Genomic DNA, 17,505 nt, shown 5'->3' on the forward strand with positions numbered 1-17,505 from the left:
TAAGAAAAATATTGCATAGGAACCTGGAATCTAAGAACCATGAACCTTGGTAAGTTGGACGTGGTCAAAAATGAGATGGCAAGAATAAATATTGACATCCTGGGCATCAGTGAACTAAAATGGACGGGAATGGGCGAATTCAGTTCGGATGACCATCATATCTACTACTGTGGGCAAGAATCCCGTAAAAGAAATGGAGTGGCCCTCATAGTCAACAAAAGAGTGGCAAAAGCTGTACTGGGATGCAATCTCAAAAATGATAGAATGATCTCGATACGAATCCAAGGCAGACCTTTTAACATCACAGTAATCCAAGTTTATGCACCAACCACTGGTGCTGAAGAAATTGAAATTGACCAATTCTATGAAGACTTACAACACCTTATAGAAACGACACCAAAGAAGGATGTTCTTCTCATTATAGGGGATTGGAATGCTAAAGTAGGGAATCAAGAGATAAAAGGAACAACTGGCAAATTTGGCCTTGGAGTTCAAAATGAAGCAGGGCAAAGGCTAATAGAGTTCTGCCAAGAGAACAAGCTGGTCAACACTCTTTTCCAACAACACAAGAGACGACTCTACACATGGACATCACCAGATGGGCAGCATCAAAATCAGATTGATTATATTCTCTGCAGCCAAAGATGGAGAAGCTCTATACAGTCAGCAAAAACAAGACCTGGAGCTGACTGTGGCTCAGATCATCAGCTTCTTATAGCAAAATTCAAGCTTTAACTGAAGAAAGTAGGAAAAACCACTGGGCCGGTAAGATACAATCTAAATCAAATCCCTTATGAATACACAGTGGAAGTGAGGAACAGGTTTAAGGATTTAGATTTGCTGGACAGAGTGCCTGAAGAACTATGGATGGAGGCGCACAACATTATACAGGAGGCAGCAACGAAAACCATCCCCATGAAAAAGAAATGCAAGAAAGCAAAGTGGCTGTCCAACGAGGCCTTACAAATAGCAGGGGAGAGAAGGCAAGCAAAATGCGAGGGAGATAGTGAAAGATACAGGAAATTGAATGCAGATTTCCAAAAAATAGCAAGGAGAGACAAGAAGGCCTTCTTAAAAGAGCAATGCAAAGAAATAGAGGAAAACAACAGAATGGGAAAAACCAGAGATCTGTTCAAGAAAATTGGCGTTATGAAAGGAACATTTCATACAAAGCTTACCATAATAAAGGACAAAAGTGGTAAGGACCTAACAGAAGCAGAAGACATCAAGAAGAGGTGGCAAGAATACACAGAGGAATTATACCAGAAAGATATGGATGGCTCGTACACCCCAGGTAGTGTGGTTGCTGACCTTGAGCCAGACATCCTAGAGCAGGGGTCTGCAACCTTTAAGACAAAAAGAGCCACTTAGACCTGTTTCCGAAGGGGGAAAAAACTGGGAGCTGCAAAACCATTGCGACATTTAAAGCAAATATATCTCCGGAGCCGCGATCTGACAGCGGCAAAGGTGTAAAAGAGCCACATGCGGCTCCGGAGCCGCAGGTTGCAGACCCCTGTCCTAGAGAGTGAAGTCAAATGGGACTTAGAAAGCACTGCAAATAACAAGGCCAGTGGAAGATGATGCTGTTAAGGTGCTACACTCAATATGCCAGCAAGTTTGGAAAACTCAGCAGTGGCCAGAGGATTGGAGACAATCAATCTACATCCCAATCCCCAAGAAGGGAAGTGTCAAAGAATGCTCTAACTACCGCACAATTGCACTCATTTCACACGCTAGCAAGGTTATGCTTAAAATTCTACAAGGCAGGCTTAAGCAGTATGTGGACCGAGAACTCCCAGAAGTGCAAGCTGGATTTAGAAGAGGCAGGGGGAACCAGAGACCAAATTGCAAACATGTACTGGATTATGGAGAAAGCTAGAGAGTTCCAGAAAGACATCTACTTCTGCTTCATTGACTATGCAAAAGCCTTTGACTGTGTCGACCACAGCAAACTATGGCAAGTTCTTATAGAAATGGGAGTGCCTGATCACCTCATCTGTCTCCTGAGAAATCTCTATGTGGGACAAGAAGCTACAGTTAGAACTGGATATGGAACAACTGATTGGTTCAAAATTGAGAAAGGAGTACGGCAAGGCTGTATATTGTCTCCCTGCTTATTTAACTTATATGCAGAATTTATCATGCGAAAGGCTGGGCTGGATGAATCCCAAACTGGAATTAAGATTGCCGGAAGAAATATCAAAAACCTCAGATATGCAGATGACACAACCTTGATGGCAGAAAGTGAGGAGGAATTAAAGAACCTTTTATTGAGGGTGAAAGAGGAGAGTGCAAAATATGGTCTGAAGCTCAACATCAAAAAAACGAAGATCATGGCCACTGGTCCCATCACCTCCTGGCAAATAGAAGGGGGAGAAATGGAGGCAGTGAGAGATTTTACTTTCTTGGGCTCCATGATCACTGCAGATGGTGACAGCAGTCACAAAATTAAAAGACGCCTGCTCCTTGGGAGAAAGGCGATGGCAAACCTAAAAAGCAGAGACATCACCTTGCCAACAAAGGTCCGTATAGTTAAAGCCATGGTTTTCCCAGTAGTGATGTATGGAAGTGAGAGTTGGACCATAAAGAAGGCTGATCGCCGAAGAATTGATGCTTTTGAATTATGGTGCTGGAGGAGACTCTTGAGTCCCATGGACTGCAAGAAGACCAAACGTATCCATTCTTCAGGAAATCAGCCCTGAGTGCTCACTGGAAGGACAGATCCTGAAGCTGAGACTCCAGTACTTTGGCCACCTCATGAGAAGAGAAGACTCCCTGGAAAAGACCCTGGTGCTGGGAAAGATTGAGGGCACAAGGAGAAGGGGACGACAGAGGACGAGATGGTTGGAAGGTGTCCTCGAGGCTACAAACATGAGTCTGACCAAACTGCGGGAAGCAGTGGAAGACAGGAGTGCCTGGCGTGCTCTGGTCCATGGGGTCACGAAGAGTCAGACACTACTAAATGACTAAACAACAGCAGCAACAACAACATCACCAGTAGTGACTGGAATAAAAATATAATTTTCGAGAAGACATTCATTTTAACTACAGAATCCTGCCCAAAAAAGACAAATTCATTCACTTCCATTTTTTAATGTCTTTTTTATCTCAGTCCACACTCTATTATAATTATCTTGAAAAAAATTCAGATTTTTGGATGCAATCCACATTCCTAAGTATTTAATTTTTCATTCCATTTTGATTCCTAGGTCATTTTCCAGCTCTCCCTCTGTTTGATTATTTTTATTCTGAATTAACCTTTGGCTGTTTATTAATACATAATCCCGCTAGATTGTCGAAAGTTGTGATAGCTTCCAAGGCTATTGGTAAACTTATGGATGGGTTCTCTACCGTTATTACTATGTTGTCTGCAAAGGCCTTAATTTTATACATTCTCTGTCCAATCCGTGTGCCTTTTATTCTCTCCTTCTCCCTGATCTTTCTTGTAAGTACTTCCAATACCAAATTAAATAGTAATGCAGATAAGGGACATCCTTGTCTTGTACATTTTTTGATTTGAAAATTGTTGGTGATCTTTTTGTTAATAATTATGTTTGCTCTTTGTTCTCTGTATATTGCCTTAACAGCATTTGTAAAGGCTGGTCCAAAGTCATAGAATCATAGAATCATAGAATCATAGAGTTGGAAGAGACCACAAGGGCCATCGAGTCCAACCCCCTGCCAAGCAGGAAACACCATCAGAGCACTCCTGACATATGGTTGTCAAGCCTCTGCTTAAAGACCTCCAAAGTAGGAGACTCCACCACACTCCTTGGCAGCAAATTCCACTGTCGAACAGCTCTTACTGTCAGGAAGTTCTTCCTAATGTTTAGGTGGAATCTTCTTTCTTGTAGTTTGGATCCATTGCTCCGTGTCCGCTTCTCTGGAGCAGCAGAAAACAATCTTTCTCCCTCCTCTATGTGACATCCTTTTATATATTTGAACATGGCTATCATATCACCCCTTAACCTCCTCTTCTCCAGGCTAAACATGCCCAGCTCCCTTAGCCGTTCCTCATAAGGCATCGTTTCCAGGCCTTTGACCATTTTGGTTGCCCTCCTCTGGACACGTTCCAATTTGTCAGTGTCCTTCTTGAATTGTGGTGCCCAGAACTGGACACAGTACTCCAGGTGTGGTCCATATAGTCTAGAATCTTTGTCATGAAGATCCATAAAATGTTATCAAAGGCCTTTTCTGCATCTAGAGGACAGGATTGCTGCTTGCTTCTCCCTCCAGGGCTTCTTTACCTTTTTTGGAGTAATAATTCCAAAATTCACTTCTAATGTCTTTAGGGTTGGATATTATTCTGTCCCCTATTAGGACTTCGTTTATGATATTTGGTTTCCTTCCTTCTGATAACTGCCGTGTCAGGAGTTCACCAGGTTTATTAGCATGTTTGAATTGCTTTTGTTTTAAGGCTTTTATTTTTTGTTCTATTTCATTCTGTGTTGTAATTGCCAGTTGTGTTTGTAAGATTTTAATTTTCTGTGTGGTAGTTCGGTCTCTGGGCTTATCTGTTACTGTCTTCTCACAGTTCTTTAGTTCATCCATTAGCTTTGGTATTTCTTTTCTGTTTTTCCTATAAAAGACATTCTGTTGTTTTTCTTCAGATCATATAAATCTTTTGCCCTTTCTGTATTTTAAATTGTCATAAACACCAACCCCCAGGTCCTGATGGTGAAGGGAAGTTTAGTATTAAAAGTGATAGCAGTACAATTATTATTATGTTCTTATGTTCTTTGTATACTGTGTTAGTTTTATGATGTTAGCTACATGGAGCCCGGCTCTGGCTGTGGAGGGCGGGGTACAGATAGAATATTATTATTATTATTATTATTATTATTGAAAGGAGTATAGCATGTTATATGCAAGAATCAGGTGTGATCAACACAATGCCTTCCAGATGCTTAGGACCCCAACTCCCATCAGCTCTGGTCAGCTTTAGCAATAGTGAGGGATGATGGGAGTTATAGTCCAAAAACCTGAAGGTTACAGAGTTGACCACAAAAAAGAGCACAGTCAAGGAAATTCATGATGTGATAGCATCACATCACATGGTGAGCATTCCTACATAGGTTATGGTGGAGAAAAGAGCAGTATTCATACTTGTGCAGGAACTAGGATGTCAGAGAATTCTGTCAGAAATGGGAGCAAAAAATGCCTCACTTTGCATGCTCATCCCAAGCCAGGAACAAAAATCAGACAAGTGAATATAAGCAATATTTACTATCTTTATTTTAATCTATGAATGTTATCTAAATAATTACATTATTTTCTGCATAGTTTTTAACATTTCCTTCCACCGAAAGGCTTTGAAATTAATTACACAATTAATTAAGAAATGAATAATGTAAGTTTTGGCTGGAAGCTAAACTGTAGCAAATGGAGACAGTGCTGATGGTGACAGAGAACAGGGTGGAAATCCTTGCTTCCTTACATCCCTAGTAGGAACTCATACCATGTGATGTTATCGCATTGTGAATTTTCTTTATTGTACTGTAAATCTACAAGACGACCTGGCTGGTAGCCAGATTCTGCGCCCAGATTTGTAGGCACAGAATAAAATAGCTTACTAGGGAAATGCTGAAGTCTCCCTTTGGGGTGCCTCAGGGTCAATTTTTTATGGTAGCCCAAATCTCAGTTGTACGGATGTATGTATATATCTCAATTTTAATTCATGAGCTATTGCTGCAGTCTGCTCCAATTTGTATATTTTATCTTTATGAACGCTGTTTTTATTGTGTTATGTTATGTGAGCTGGTCTTTGACCGTAATAAATTCTCTATCTATCTACTGTAAATCAAAGGCTATTGGTGGTGGGAGAATTTGCATCATGTGAAAGACACAGCAGAGCATGACTGTTCCCCCTAGATGCATATTATTGGGGTGTCATTTTCAGAGGTATCTCCCTAGTACATTATATGTCTTGTTGTGGTCTAAGGCACCATGTTTCTTGCCAGTAGTGAAGAATGCAGCAGTAGCAGCAGCAGCAACAACAACAAGCATGCCTCCCAGCTACTCCATTTCAGAGAAACTATCTGTTTTTGAAACTTTTCACTTCTTGTCTCAAAGAGAAAGTCCTGCCATCCCAATTTAATGCTGCAAACAAACAGACGGGTTCATGGATTACTGCTCTACTTGTAGCTTTCAACACAGCACTCACTATATCAATAAGAAAATCCTATAACTTCTCACAGCTCTTCCCTTCACTGCATCCCAATGCCAGTTCATTTTCATGCCTCAGGTTGACTTTTGGGCAGTGGCATAGTGTGGGTTGTTGGTGCCTGGGGCAGGGCAAGTGTTGCACCCCCTGGTGGGCTGGGCAGCTGGGGTAGAGGCACATGATGGGGGTGTATACATGGAGCTAAACAGAGGCCGCTTGCAACAGGCTCCTCGCCTGCTGCCTCCGTCCACCCACCTGCTGGACCCTGTTACGCCCTACCACAAATGTGTGCCCCCCTGCCCTCCCCATGCTTTGCCTCTACTGCCAGGGGCACAGACACAGGGCTGGTAAAAAAGATGGCCACTTCAGAGCACCCAGATTTATATTTGCCTTGGGGACATCTGGAAACAGGCTGCTTTGACCCTTCAAAGGGGTACGTGCAAACATCTATTTTCTCCGTGAAGAGGCTGGTACAGTGCCGATTCCATCATCCCATGTTAAAATTATCTAAACCTTCAAGCTATCCACACTGAAATGTGGTGAACTTTAAAACACAAATATGAAACACAGCATTATCTGAAACACACCTCTATGAGGTATTACCTACTGTAAATGAATTAACTTATTTTACTTACGATATGTTTGAATTAGGGCAATGTACAATGGCAGCTCCTTTAAGATTAAAAACTTGCAGTTCTTCATCAGAAAGATGGCAGCCATGAGCCATTATTGTCTAAAGAGTAAAACAAAAACAGTGTAATTTGTATTTTGATTTTATTCTTAACTTTTACTATCATTTTGCTTCTACTTGTACCTAGAGAGGACAATACCTAGACAGGGTCCTGGTGCTATGAAGAATTATTGCCTCTGTTCATTCCCCATAACTCTGCTGTGAGCTCATTTGCTCTCTTCGAGAGAGCCAAATAAAATGTATTATCATTCACACAATTAGGAATGGTGCAAATCCTGTGTTTACAAAGGTTATCACGTGCTAGAACGGCTACTTCCATGGGCTGTTATATGTCGTTCATATGTTCATATTTATTTTCCTGACCTCTCAAATGACCAAGGTCAACTGCCCATATATCCCAGTAAATTTTATCCAAACAACTAAAATATGAATGAAAAGTAGTGAAATTGAGTCTATTGGGCTTTTGTTGTGGTTGTTTAATGCTACCTTGAATGAAGGTTATTCTTTATAATAGAAAGTACGGTAATGTTTGTTTCTCAGATAATCAAAGGAAGCATATTAGGGCACTGCCATATGCAAACCTTTAAACTCTTGGTAGTGAACCCTCTTCATTAATGACTCTATTGAGAAGCATTGTGCTTAAATTTGAATCTCATTAATGTGATTAATGCTGTGTATACAATCTGCTAATTGACACTAAGTCAGCTAATAAAATGCCATGCAAATCTTAAAATCCAAAGGGAGAATTTCAAAGACAAATGAGACATATTCCCTGAAGATTTTCAGAGGCAACTGAAAATGCCTTGCGTGTCTTTGAAAAATCTCCCTCACAAGTGTAATTGAAAAACCTAAGTTTGCCTCAAAGTCAAGTTTATTAATTTCAGAGTGCTTCTGTGGGGAAACAATCACAAAGAAAACTGTCTGAAAACCTGGGGATTCACACTGCTTTAATTCAAATGCAGACAAGTGTGTTTGTTTGTTTGTGTGTCTGTGTGTGTTCCTCCACTTTTTAATCTGTGGGAATTTGCTAGGGTTGCCTTATTTTAAAGAGCCAAAAAGAGGAGACACACACATGTAAGCGCCCCTCCAAGCAGCCAGTGGCCATGATGCTTTGCGACTCCCCATCACCACCCCATAAGGGGCCTCAGGCTATGTTATGGAGCATTGTGACCAAAGCAAAGTGGACAGAGGTGCCTCAAACTCTTCTCCTTAACCCACACACCCAACAGCCTGCCGCAGCCACCCTCCTCCCAGGTCTTGCCCAGGCAGCTGGTGGAGGAGAGCTGGCGGGGAGAGAGGGAGGCTGGGCAGCAGAGGCGCATGGTGAGTCCGGCGGCCGTGCTGAGGAGACACATCAAACACCTCCTCACACTGCCCAACCGTGAGCAAGGGCACACATACACCTTTCTCTGTCTCTCTCCTCTGAGAGGCCTTGTGCCCCCCCCTTCACTGCTGCTTCCCTCTCTCCTTCTCTCTCCTCACAAACCTGGCTCCCACCTCAACGCTGCCCACCACTGGGGGCAAGTGAGAGGGAGAAGGGCTGCCTGCGGCCCTGATCTCAGGGAAGAGAGCCTCCTGGTGCTGGAGCGGGCGGACCCATGCTCGTTTTTCTTGGTGCCCACCACCCCGGAACAGGAGCCAAGCGCCCTGACGGCGGGCTTCCCTTCCCAAAGTAGAGCTCCTTCTGGCACTTGGGCATGGCGGCGGCAGCAAGCACTCAGTCACCACAATGGAGGGTGGCAGCATCAGCAGCCATAAGAGAGCCAGGACTCTGTCTGCTAGAAACCCCACCAAATGCATCTTCCCCAATAACTTATCTAAATATTCTGTAAAAACACTCTACCTTGTTTGTAAGAAGATTGTTTTTATCATATAACTCTGTATAGTTTTGATAAGCAGGGAATAATTTTTCTACGAGTTTCATTTCTCCTTCACTCTCACTTATGTGACTCTGTAAGGAGAAATGGGGTTCAATTACAATGGTCAGCATTTCAATATATGGTTAGCTTGAACAAAAAGACACCATAACTCCCCACTCCAAACAAGTGTGTAATGGCTTTGATTCTACAGAGCACATCACTGTTAATTATGAATACCATCTTCCGTATTATCTTCCCAGGTGACAACACAAAGATATTCTAGTCAAGGGAGTAGCCAGCTTGCAAGGAAATGACACACTGCATATATTATAGATCTATATAAGTATCTGTGTCTCTATATAGATAGAGGCTCATTAGAGAGAGATTTGTGTGGTGGCAGGAGCACATAGCCTTGGAAAAAATATCAAGGAGGGGGGAAGAGGTCAAAGGCTCACAAAATAGTGATACGTTCTTTGGGAAGACGGGAAAGAGGGAAGAACGAACTAGCATTGATGGCTTTCAGCACTTCTTGATTTGTTTCCAGTGCTATTTTGTGCATGCTTACTCAGAAGTAAGTTCCACTGTGTTCAATAGGCCTTGCTCACAGACAGGCGTGGCAGAGGTTTGGCAACGTTCTCCTGGGAGTGGAATGGCTGCTGCTTACTGACCACAACAGAGATCAGGCCTGTGTGGAGGGCATCTGCAGGGAGCCCATCTGCCACTCCTCTCAGTGCGTCTGTGCGACCCTGAGCTTGCCACTGCCTCACCTCTCCCTGACTTGGTAAGCAGCAGCAGCAACTGTGGCTCCATCCCACCAGACAAGCCACTCTTGCTCACAAATGCAGCATGAAGAACCGCAGCTTTTGTTCCATTTTGAAGGACTCTGTGGAGTATGCATAGCCCCCCAAAATGGTTTAAATGTTCATAAAATGGGATTGGATGGGAAGTGTGTGTTGATCATTACAAATGATGTCATGGGCACTAATCATTAGGTCTGTGACACCTGAAAAACCACATTTCACACAGCATTACAAATTGCAATAGGTGTGCAAACAGAACCTATTTTCCTGGCACAATGTATTACTGTTCAGAGTGCTGGCAAAAGTTCCACACAAAAAGCCAGATTGAGCCCCCAGCAATAATTAACCAGACTGCACTTTTATTATATAATGAAATAGTTATAAATAATGGCTCCCATTCCTATTTAAGTACATTTGATTCTACAGTCAGACAAATGAAGGACATTGTAAGGGACAGTCACATGGAAATTACATTAAAAATACTCTAAATACAAAGCTTCTTGCTGTTTCCTGATCTAAAGTTTGTGCGCCTTGCAGAGCAAAAACTAAGCCATCTTAGACAACTACCTCTTCAACTCCCCGGGGCAGATCTCTTGCCATAAGAAGGATTACTCAGCATGAAGCTGATCCTTATGAGCATGAAAAAAATTGCACTGGGTTTTCCATTTCCCATGCATATATCATGACTGCAGGGCCTGACATCAGGGTTAGTGGCCTAAACAGAGTTGGTGTTTCCTAAGCTACAGTAGGGTTGCCATATTTCAAGAAGTAAAAATCTGAACACAAAAGTTGTTAAGCTTTTTCTTTGGGGGGGGGATAGCCCAAAAAGTTGTCATTTGAAATTGATGCATAGATGAGTTTTCTCTAAATATGATAGCAAAAAACTTACCTGCACATGAAGGTCATGAATCTTTGCCAGCTTACCAAGGCTATTAAGCAGTTCCTCTGTGCAGGATGGTCCAAAACGGGGCGTTACTATGGGGTGAACCCTTGGATACTGGGGAAGATGTCAAAGAAAGACAATAGACATTTGTGTATAACAGCATATTAAATATACCTATTCTTAGCTTGTTTCTTAGGCAAATTATTAAAAATGGGAACAAATAAAGCCTGTACAGATTACTTTTTCCAAGGCACACAGTTTATGTTCTGTTACGGCTAAACCACAATTTCAGATAGCAAAACAGTGACATCAGTTAGCAGGCACAAAGTGCTCAGCATGTGCAAATTCAGGCTATAACCCATCATTCTTTATAAGGAGCGTGATCCACATATGGCTTAGATCCTTGCAGTCTCTCTGACTTCACGTTCCCCTCAGCCTGGCTCCAGGAATGGCAATGAGTCTGGAGTGGGGTTAAACAGAACTACAGTGGAACCTCAGTTTTCGAACGTAATCCGTTCCAGAAAACTGTTTGACTTCTGAAACGTTTGAAAACCAAGGCACAAAGGGCGGTCTGCAAATTTACAGAGAAAATTGAGAAAAATACAGTGGTACCTCAGTGGAAGCTGTTTGACTTCTGAGGCGTGTTTGAAAACAGAAGCATTTACTTCTGGGTTTTCGGCGTTCAAGTTCCAAAACGTTTGTCAATGAAGACAATCAAAAACTGAGGTACCACTGTATCCCTCTCCGTTTCAAATGATTGGGACAGATCAGATAGATGGGTCTGTCTCCATCTAGTTCAGCTCAAGGGTGAGACGTGAATTCTGACAGGATCGCCATACCAGTGTCTGTGGTTACCTTGGCACCTGTAAGGGTTCCCCTGGCTTTCTCTTTCTTTCTTTCTTTCTTTCTTTCTAGCTCCTATCCCTCTTAGAAAGAAAGTAATAGGGCAAAATGTGCAGGTGCCTTCCAAATGATTTCTGTGAAATGAGGAGAATAGTGTTGTAACCTTGTGTATTTTTCCTGGTACTGAGGAACTCTCCCTGCTGCTATTAGACAGTAACAGCATCAGTGTGTGTGGGTGTGAAATCAGTAAAAATCAATGTTGTGTGATCTACACAGTCAGGATCAGGTAAGCCTAAAGTTGTCAGGGGTGGGCTGTCTCTCAATTTTTGTGTTTTGCCATGCTCCCCATGGCACCCATTTTGTGTTATGCCCTGCCCCACAGCGGCTATTTTGTGACCAGAATCCCCCAGACTCTGTCAAAATTCAAAATGTTAATGACCCCTTACCATACAGCCTAACCTTTTACATAGGAAAACATCTTATCATTTACATAGAAATATGCATGCCCTGGGAGTACAACATGACCAGTTACTGTTCTGGGAAAGGAAAGGAAATTCTACTTACATTCTTGTCCAGTACTCCTCTAACAAACCTGAAAGGATTGGGGTAGGAAGTTAAAATATATAAAATATATATTCATCATAATCTAGATTTATCCGTCCTTTAATATGAGGTCCCAGGGTAAGTTACAACCATTTTTAAAATTAGCATTATATTTGTGCATGTCAGTCCCTCTGTGTTTCTGTATCAGGGGTGTACCTTGTATCTGTGCATTTTAACAAAATTCTGATCTGTTTCTGAATTGTCGTGTGTCCTCTCTGCTTTGATTTGTATTCTGGGTTCTGAGCATGTCTATATAAAACAAAGTGATCCCCAATCACTATAATCACTATAATGGTGGATTTAAAAATGGTTACAACTCCCTTTCCTTTTGGCCAAAGTGGATGGATTTTACATAAACACTGGGTCCCACATCAACTCAATTTGCCTCATTATTCAGCCCCCACATGCAGGCTACACCCTCCCCCCATTATGTGTACAAACAGAAAGATATTTTCGTATGGATCGTTTGACAGTGTGATCACACAGTTAATCATCACTTTTTCAGTGAGGTTAATAGGACTGTACAAATGTACAGCAGCTAAGGATTTTTATCTCAAATCTACACAAGCTGTTGGTAATTAACAGCAGACAAGTGGTCATTACTATGCTTCCTGTAACAACTAAATAGATAACATGTGAAATGAAGTGAAAACATAATTACATACTACAATGGCAGTATTTTACTTTTAAAAAGTAAAAACTTAATTTTGGCTGTGTATCACAAACCTAAATGAATTCTATTTTTATTGCCTTATTTTTAGATGGCAAAATCGATGTTTCATTTACAATAGTTATGTCCACACAAAAATTAAGCTCTAATTTAAGATCTGTTTTTCATTCATTTCTTTGATACTGTCTACCTCCCCTGCATCTCCTTTAAATAACATTTATTTTTCTTTTAAAGTACGTAGAAAAAATGAGAATTTCCTTGAAGGTTTATGAAGACAGGTTAATTAACTAAATAGGCAACATTAGCAGCAGTTTTTCTTTGATACTGTGGGTGAGTCACAGACAAGTACAGCACATGTTGTAGCAGCTGTAAGAAAGCAGCCACATGTATATTGGATGCCACTAAAAGTCATCCTAAATGTGGGCACTAGAAACATGCTCCTGCGCATGGCAGTTCCTGCACAGACATGAAGAAATTCCAAGGAGCCATTAGAGAAACGTCCCAATGTGGTGTATATTGGTATTGAGTCTCTCAGATGTACACATAAAACACATTGGCACTTTATTGCAAGGTTCAGTTAAGATGTTTAACAATATGCATATAAACTTTGGCTATTCAACACTTTTCGAATGAAGCTAAACATGATAGAGAAGTTCTGTCTGTGACCCCTATGTGTCTGTGATTTCTGCATTGCAGAGGGTTGGACCAGATTGCCCTTGAGGGTCCCTTCCAACTCTACAATCCTATGATTCTTTTTATCAGTTAGCGTAATAGTCTGTCTTTTTCCTTTTGGGCACAAGGGGCTGCGACAGTGGCAAGGAGGAATCCACTTGCACCTTAGATTTCAGCAATAATCAAACAAAAGTATGAACAATAAGACAGGTGCTGCCATCAGGATTCCAGTTTAAGGACACAACACAAAAGGGGAAGTATCTGAGAGGGTGGAGGGAAAAGGAGGAGGAGGATGTGATGAAGAAACTCCAAAAGCAATATAAGAGGAACATAATTTTTTTTAGCTTAAAATCTGTAAAGACAGAAGTATAAATAATCCTCAAAATCTTTTAAACTATCCAAAATATATTGTTATGGATTTTATATATATATTTACCATTTTATGTTCCAAAAACATGACTTCAGTGACCCAAGATTTGCTAACAACGTTACATGCACAATACTTAGATATTTAATACTATCCCCCCTTTGTTTTCAACAGGCTTATTTTGATAACTCTCTTTGTAAACCGGATGCAAGCTAAATCCCTTCTCTTCTGTTATATAGTAAGCTGTTAAAAACATGGAAGACAGAAATAGACACCTTATGTTTAAAAAAATTACAAGTGCATTTAAAAATATATTCAAGAAGAAATGTGTCTCTGTCGGTTTACTTCAAGGGTAAGCATTCTTAAGAATGTAACATGGTTATAAAAATAGCTGTAGCAGGATACTTAGATTCTGTGGTTATATTACAGCTCAATATTTATGTTTTAATCAAGTCTTCTATTTAATCTATGTTTTACCTATTTCATTACTTTTAGAAAAATATGCTACCTAATTTGTACATGAAGAAAGTATTTTACCTTTCCGTCTCCTTGATTGATTCAGTGGTGGTCTCCTTGTACTCTTCAAAACTCTCATTGATGTCCATGCAAACTTTACCCACAAATGCCCTCTGGCCAAATTTATCTGTAAAGAACAAAACTCAAAACAATGCTTTCAATTCGCAGTTCTGGCAAGCCTTTCTTTTTAAAACATACTAATAAAGCTCTCCTTGTAAACCCAGGCTGTGAGCTCTGATCTCCACAGCTAACCTGCAACCTTCATTTTGCTGGAGAAAAATAAGACGTGGTGTTTAGTCTCCATCGTGCTGTCTGCAAGCTTTTCTAGAGAAATCAGACCACCCATTGCTAGAGACGCCATATACAATCAGAGTGACACTTCATCAGAACCAGCAACCTAATTCTTATGTTATTTTAGTTGTGGAGAGCCATTATCATTTTACCTATAATATCAGCGAGAAGCAAAGAAGCATCTGTGTGAATTGTTCCAAAGTAGCAGGCTGTAGTTGTGCCATTCTTAAGCGTTCGCCTCTGTAAAAAAGAACTCTGTTTCAGTTATTTGCAGAAACAGTCCTGCAATGAATTCTAGACAAAATTGTTTCAGCTGCAAATTTCAGGAGTCACCATAGACTACACAGCTTTTTGTAATGTGCAAAAAAGTGGCCAGAGGCAACAGAAAAAAAAGGAAAGAAATGAGTTTATACATAATGGAAAAAATGTTTCTGTTATAGCATCTTCAACTCATTTTAAAAAGATTCCATTTCTAACTTGCATGGTACATTTATAACATGTCATCCATGTTTCTAAATTTCTACTTTGTGCTTGCTTTCCTCCCCTTGCCTTTCTCCTCCCTAGTATTCTAATTCTTTTAAATATTTATTTAGTATAAAAAAGTGCAAGGTAATGTGCAAATTCCATTTCTTCTATCATTTCTCTATCTTAGCTTCTTCCGGGTTAGCGCCATTGGCAATGGCGGAGTTCCTCTGATCGAGAGGAACCCGCTCCGCGAGAATCGGGTCCTGCCACCGCCGCGAAGGCGGGGACCCCTTAAAAATCCCAGGCAGAGGAAGCCTGGGAACGTGGGATTCTGTGGGCACCAAGAGCGCCTCCCCTACTCGCGGGGAAACCCTTTTTGGGGCTCCGGAGCGAAGTGGGGTGAGTGGCGTGGTGCTTCGAACTGATTGCTACTTTCACGGAGTGAAGCCGCACAGCCGTTGCCGGAGAGCGCTGACTTTTTCCTGTGGACAATTGGATCTAAAAGTAACTACCCGTGAGTAAAGCGAAGATTTGGAGTTTTTAAAAGTTGAATTTGGCTACGAACGGGGGAAGGTTCAAAACAGGAAGTCCGCCTTCCTTCTTTGTAAATATTCGGAAGCAAAATAGGCTGAAGCTAAAGCATTGAAAGGACTGTTTTAAACGCATAAATTTCTAACACTAAGAGCAGTAATCCCCCCCCCCTTGGAAGCAGGAGAGGGGGGGGAGCTTTGGACAATATTTGCCTGCAAAAAGAGAGGGACAGAGGCTAAATTTCCATCACTCAGAACCTGGGATTAAGCTGTTATTAAGATCGCTGTATTTTGGAGCGCTGCACAGACTGTGAACAGTTCATTCACAGACTGTGAACAGTTCATTCACTGACAGCTAGTGAAACAAGAGTGATATATTGTTTCCATTATTCTTTCTGACTCAAAAGGAACTAAAGGAGTAAAAGAAACTGAGTAACAGTAACTGAGACCTGATACTAATTGCATTGGTGCAACTGTGGTTTTTTTAAGAAAAGTGACATTTTGGACTAATACAATATAACTAGTAACTATTTCCCTCTAGAGGAGGGCTTGGAAATTGTTACAAGGATTGGAATTTTCCAATTTTAAAGATAAGACTCTGGGACTGTGGGGGTGACCTTGAAGGGTGTAAGTGTGATGGCAGATGGAAAAGAAAAAACAGACCTGCTAATTCAAGACAAAACAACAAGGTCTGGGAAATCTTGGCAGCAGAGAAGAGCCTCTACATCTGGCCCCTCTGCTCCATCTGTGGCTGTATCAACGCAATCTAAACCAAAAGGAATGATTTCAGAAGAGGTTTTGGCACTTGCTTTGAATAGGATAAATGAATCATTAGAACAAATGAATAGAAAATTAGATCAAAATACACAAAGCATAAATCAAAATACACAAAGTATAAATAGTTTGGGACAAAAAGTTAATTCAAACACAGAAGCTATTGAGAAATTAATTCAGGAGTCTAACTCAACTCGACAGATTGCAGAGGAGGCCAGGGAGAAGGTTGTAGCTGTGGAGGCGAAGGTAACTCAGCTGGAAACAGGGAGAGTTTCAGAACTAGAGAAGCAACTGGAGGACCATAAGTTGGTGCTTTCTATGATTGAACTCAAGGAAAAACAGACAAATTTGAGAATCAGAGCTGTACCTGAACTGGAAAAGGGCTCTCTGTCAGAGTTTCTCACGCAGGAATTTGTAGATTGTTGGAACGTGGATTTGGGAAAAGAGGAGTTCAAAATCGTGAGGGCTTTTAGACTTGGAAGAGGAGGGAAGAAGGAGAAGAACAGAATAAGAGACTGTTTGATTACCCTCCGATCTAAAGAAGAGAGAGATAAAATTCTGAGCTGGCATTACGAGAAAACTTTGGTAATACACCAGTCAAGAGTGGAAATATTTAAAGATATTCCAAAACATCGGAGGTCTGGGGAAATAAGCATAAGGAAGATATGTTATGGGAAATTATTTGTTTTTTAACTGTTTTTATGTTGTATTTTGTATTTTTTATTTATTTTTCATTTCCATTGTTATATTTTAAAAACTTTAATAAATATCTTTTTTCGGGGGGGGGGAGATATTCCAAAACATCTTCTGGACCTCAGGTCTGACTTTGGAGATTTGGTTGGTCTGCTGAGAAGGAACAAAATCATTTTCAGGTGGGAATTCCCTCAAGGCCTATCCTTCAGCTTTAAAGGAAGGAAAATAAAAATAAAATCAGTAGATGATAAAATAAAGTTTCTGTCTAAATACGAAGAAGATTTGCAGAAGGGAATTGGAAAGGAGCCAGCAGCACTGGACAGAGGATCACTAGATAGAGGATCAGAGCTAAGAGCATTGGAGAAAAGGTCACCAACGTTGGATATATCGACATTATCTTTTGGATTGGACCCCCCAGCGAAAATCCCAACACCACCAACAGAAGAGGAGCAAGCATTGGGTGCAGTTGGGGGGACACCAAAGTAACCATATGATGGCGCTGCAGGTCTTGAGTTGGAATGTTAATGGACTGAACTCCCCTGAAAGGAGGCGGAGAGTATTTCATTTATTGAAAAAAGAACATTTGAACTTGATTTGTTTACAAGAAACACATGTGATTAGGCTACACAGGAAGTTATTGATTAATAAAAGATTAGGCCAAGAATTTATTTCATCGGATAAAGTT

At 41.0% G+C, this 17,505-nt stretch overlaps 1 protein-coding gene across 3 annotated transcripts in view; it reads right to left on the reverse strand.

Moving 5' to 3' along the window:
* Positions 1 to 17,505, reverse strand: part of GDA (guanine deaminase) — a 53,877-nt gene that overhangs the window by 13,612 nt on the left and 22,760 nt on the right. For all 3 annotated transcript variants that reach the window (XR_014224383.1, XM_082241617.1, XM_082241618.1), the window contains exons 4-9: positions 14,511 to 14,598; positions 14,089 to 14,194; positions 11,804 to 11,831; positions 10,403 to 10,510; positions 8,698 to 8,805; positions 6,799 to 6,896 (exon numbers count right to left, since the gene is read on the reverse strand). Coding sequence is in view for 2 of the 3 variants with exons in the window: in XM_082241617.1 (XP_082097743.1) it covers positions 6,799 to 6,896; positions 8,698 to 8,805; positions 10,403 to 10,510; positions 11,804 to 11,831; positions 14,089 to 14,194; positions 14,511 to 14,598 (536 nt within the window). In the remaining variant the exon portion in view is untranslated. The remainder of the gene's footprint in view (positions 1 to 6,798; positions 6,897 to 8,697; positions 8,806 to 10,402; positions 10,511 to 11,803; positions 11,832 to 14,088; positions 14,195 to 14,510; positions 14,599 to 17,505) is intronic.

Source organism: Podarcis vaucheri (genome assembly GCF_965113315.1).
Source record: "Podarcis vaucheri genome assembly, chromosome: 11".
Lineage (NCBI taxonomy): Eukaryota > Metazoa > Chordata > Lepidosauria > Squamata > Lacertidae > Podarcis > Podarcis vaucheri.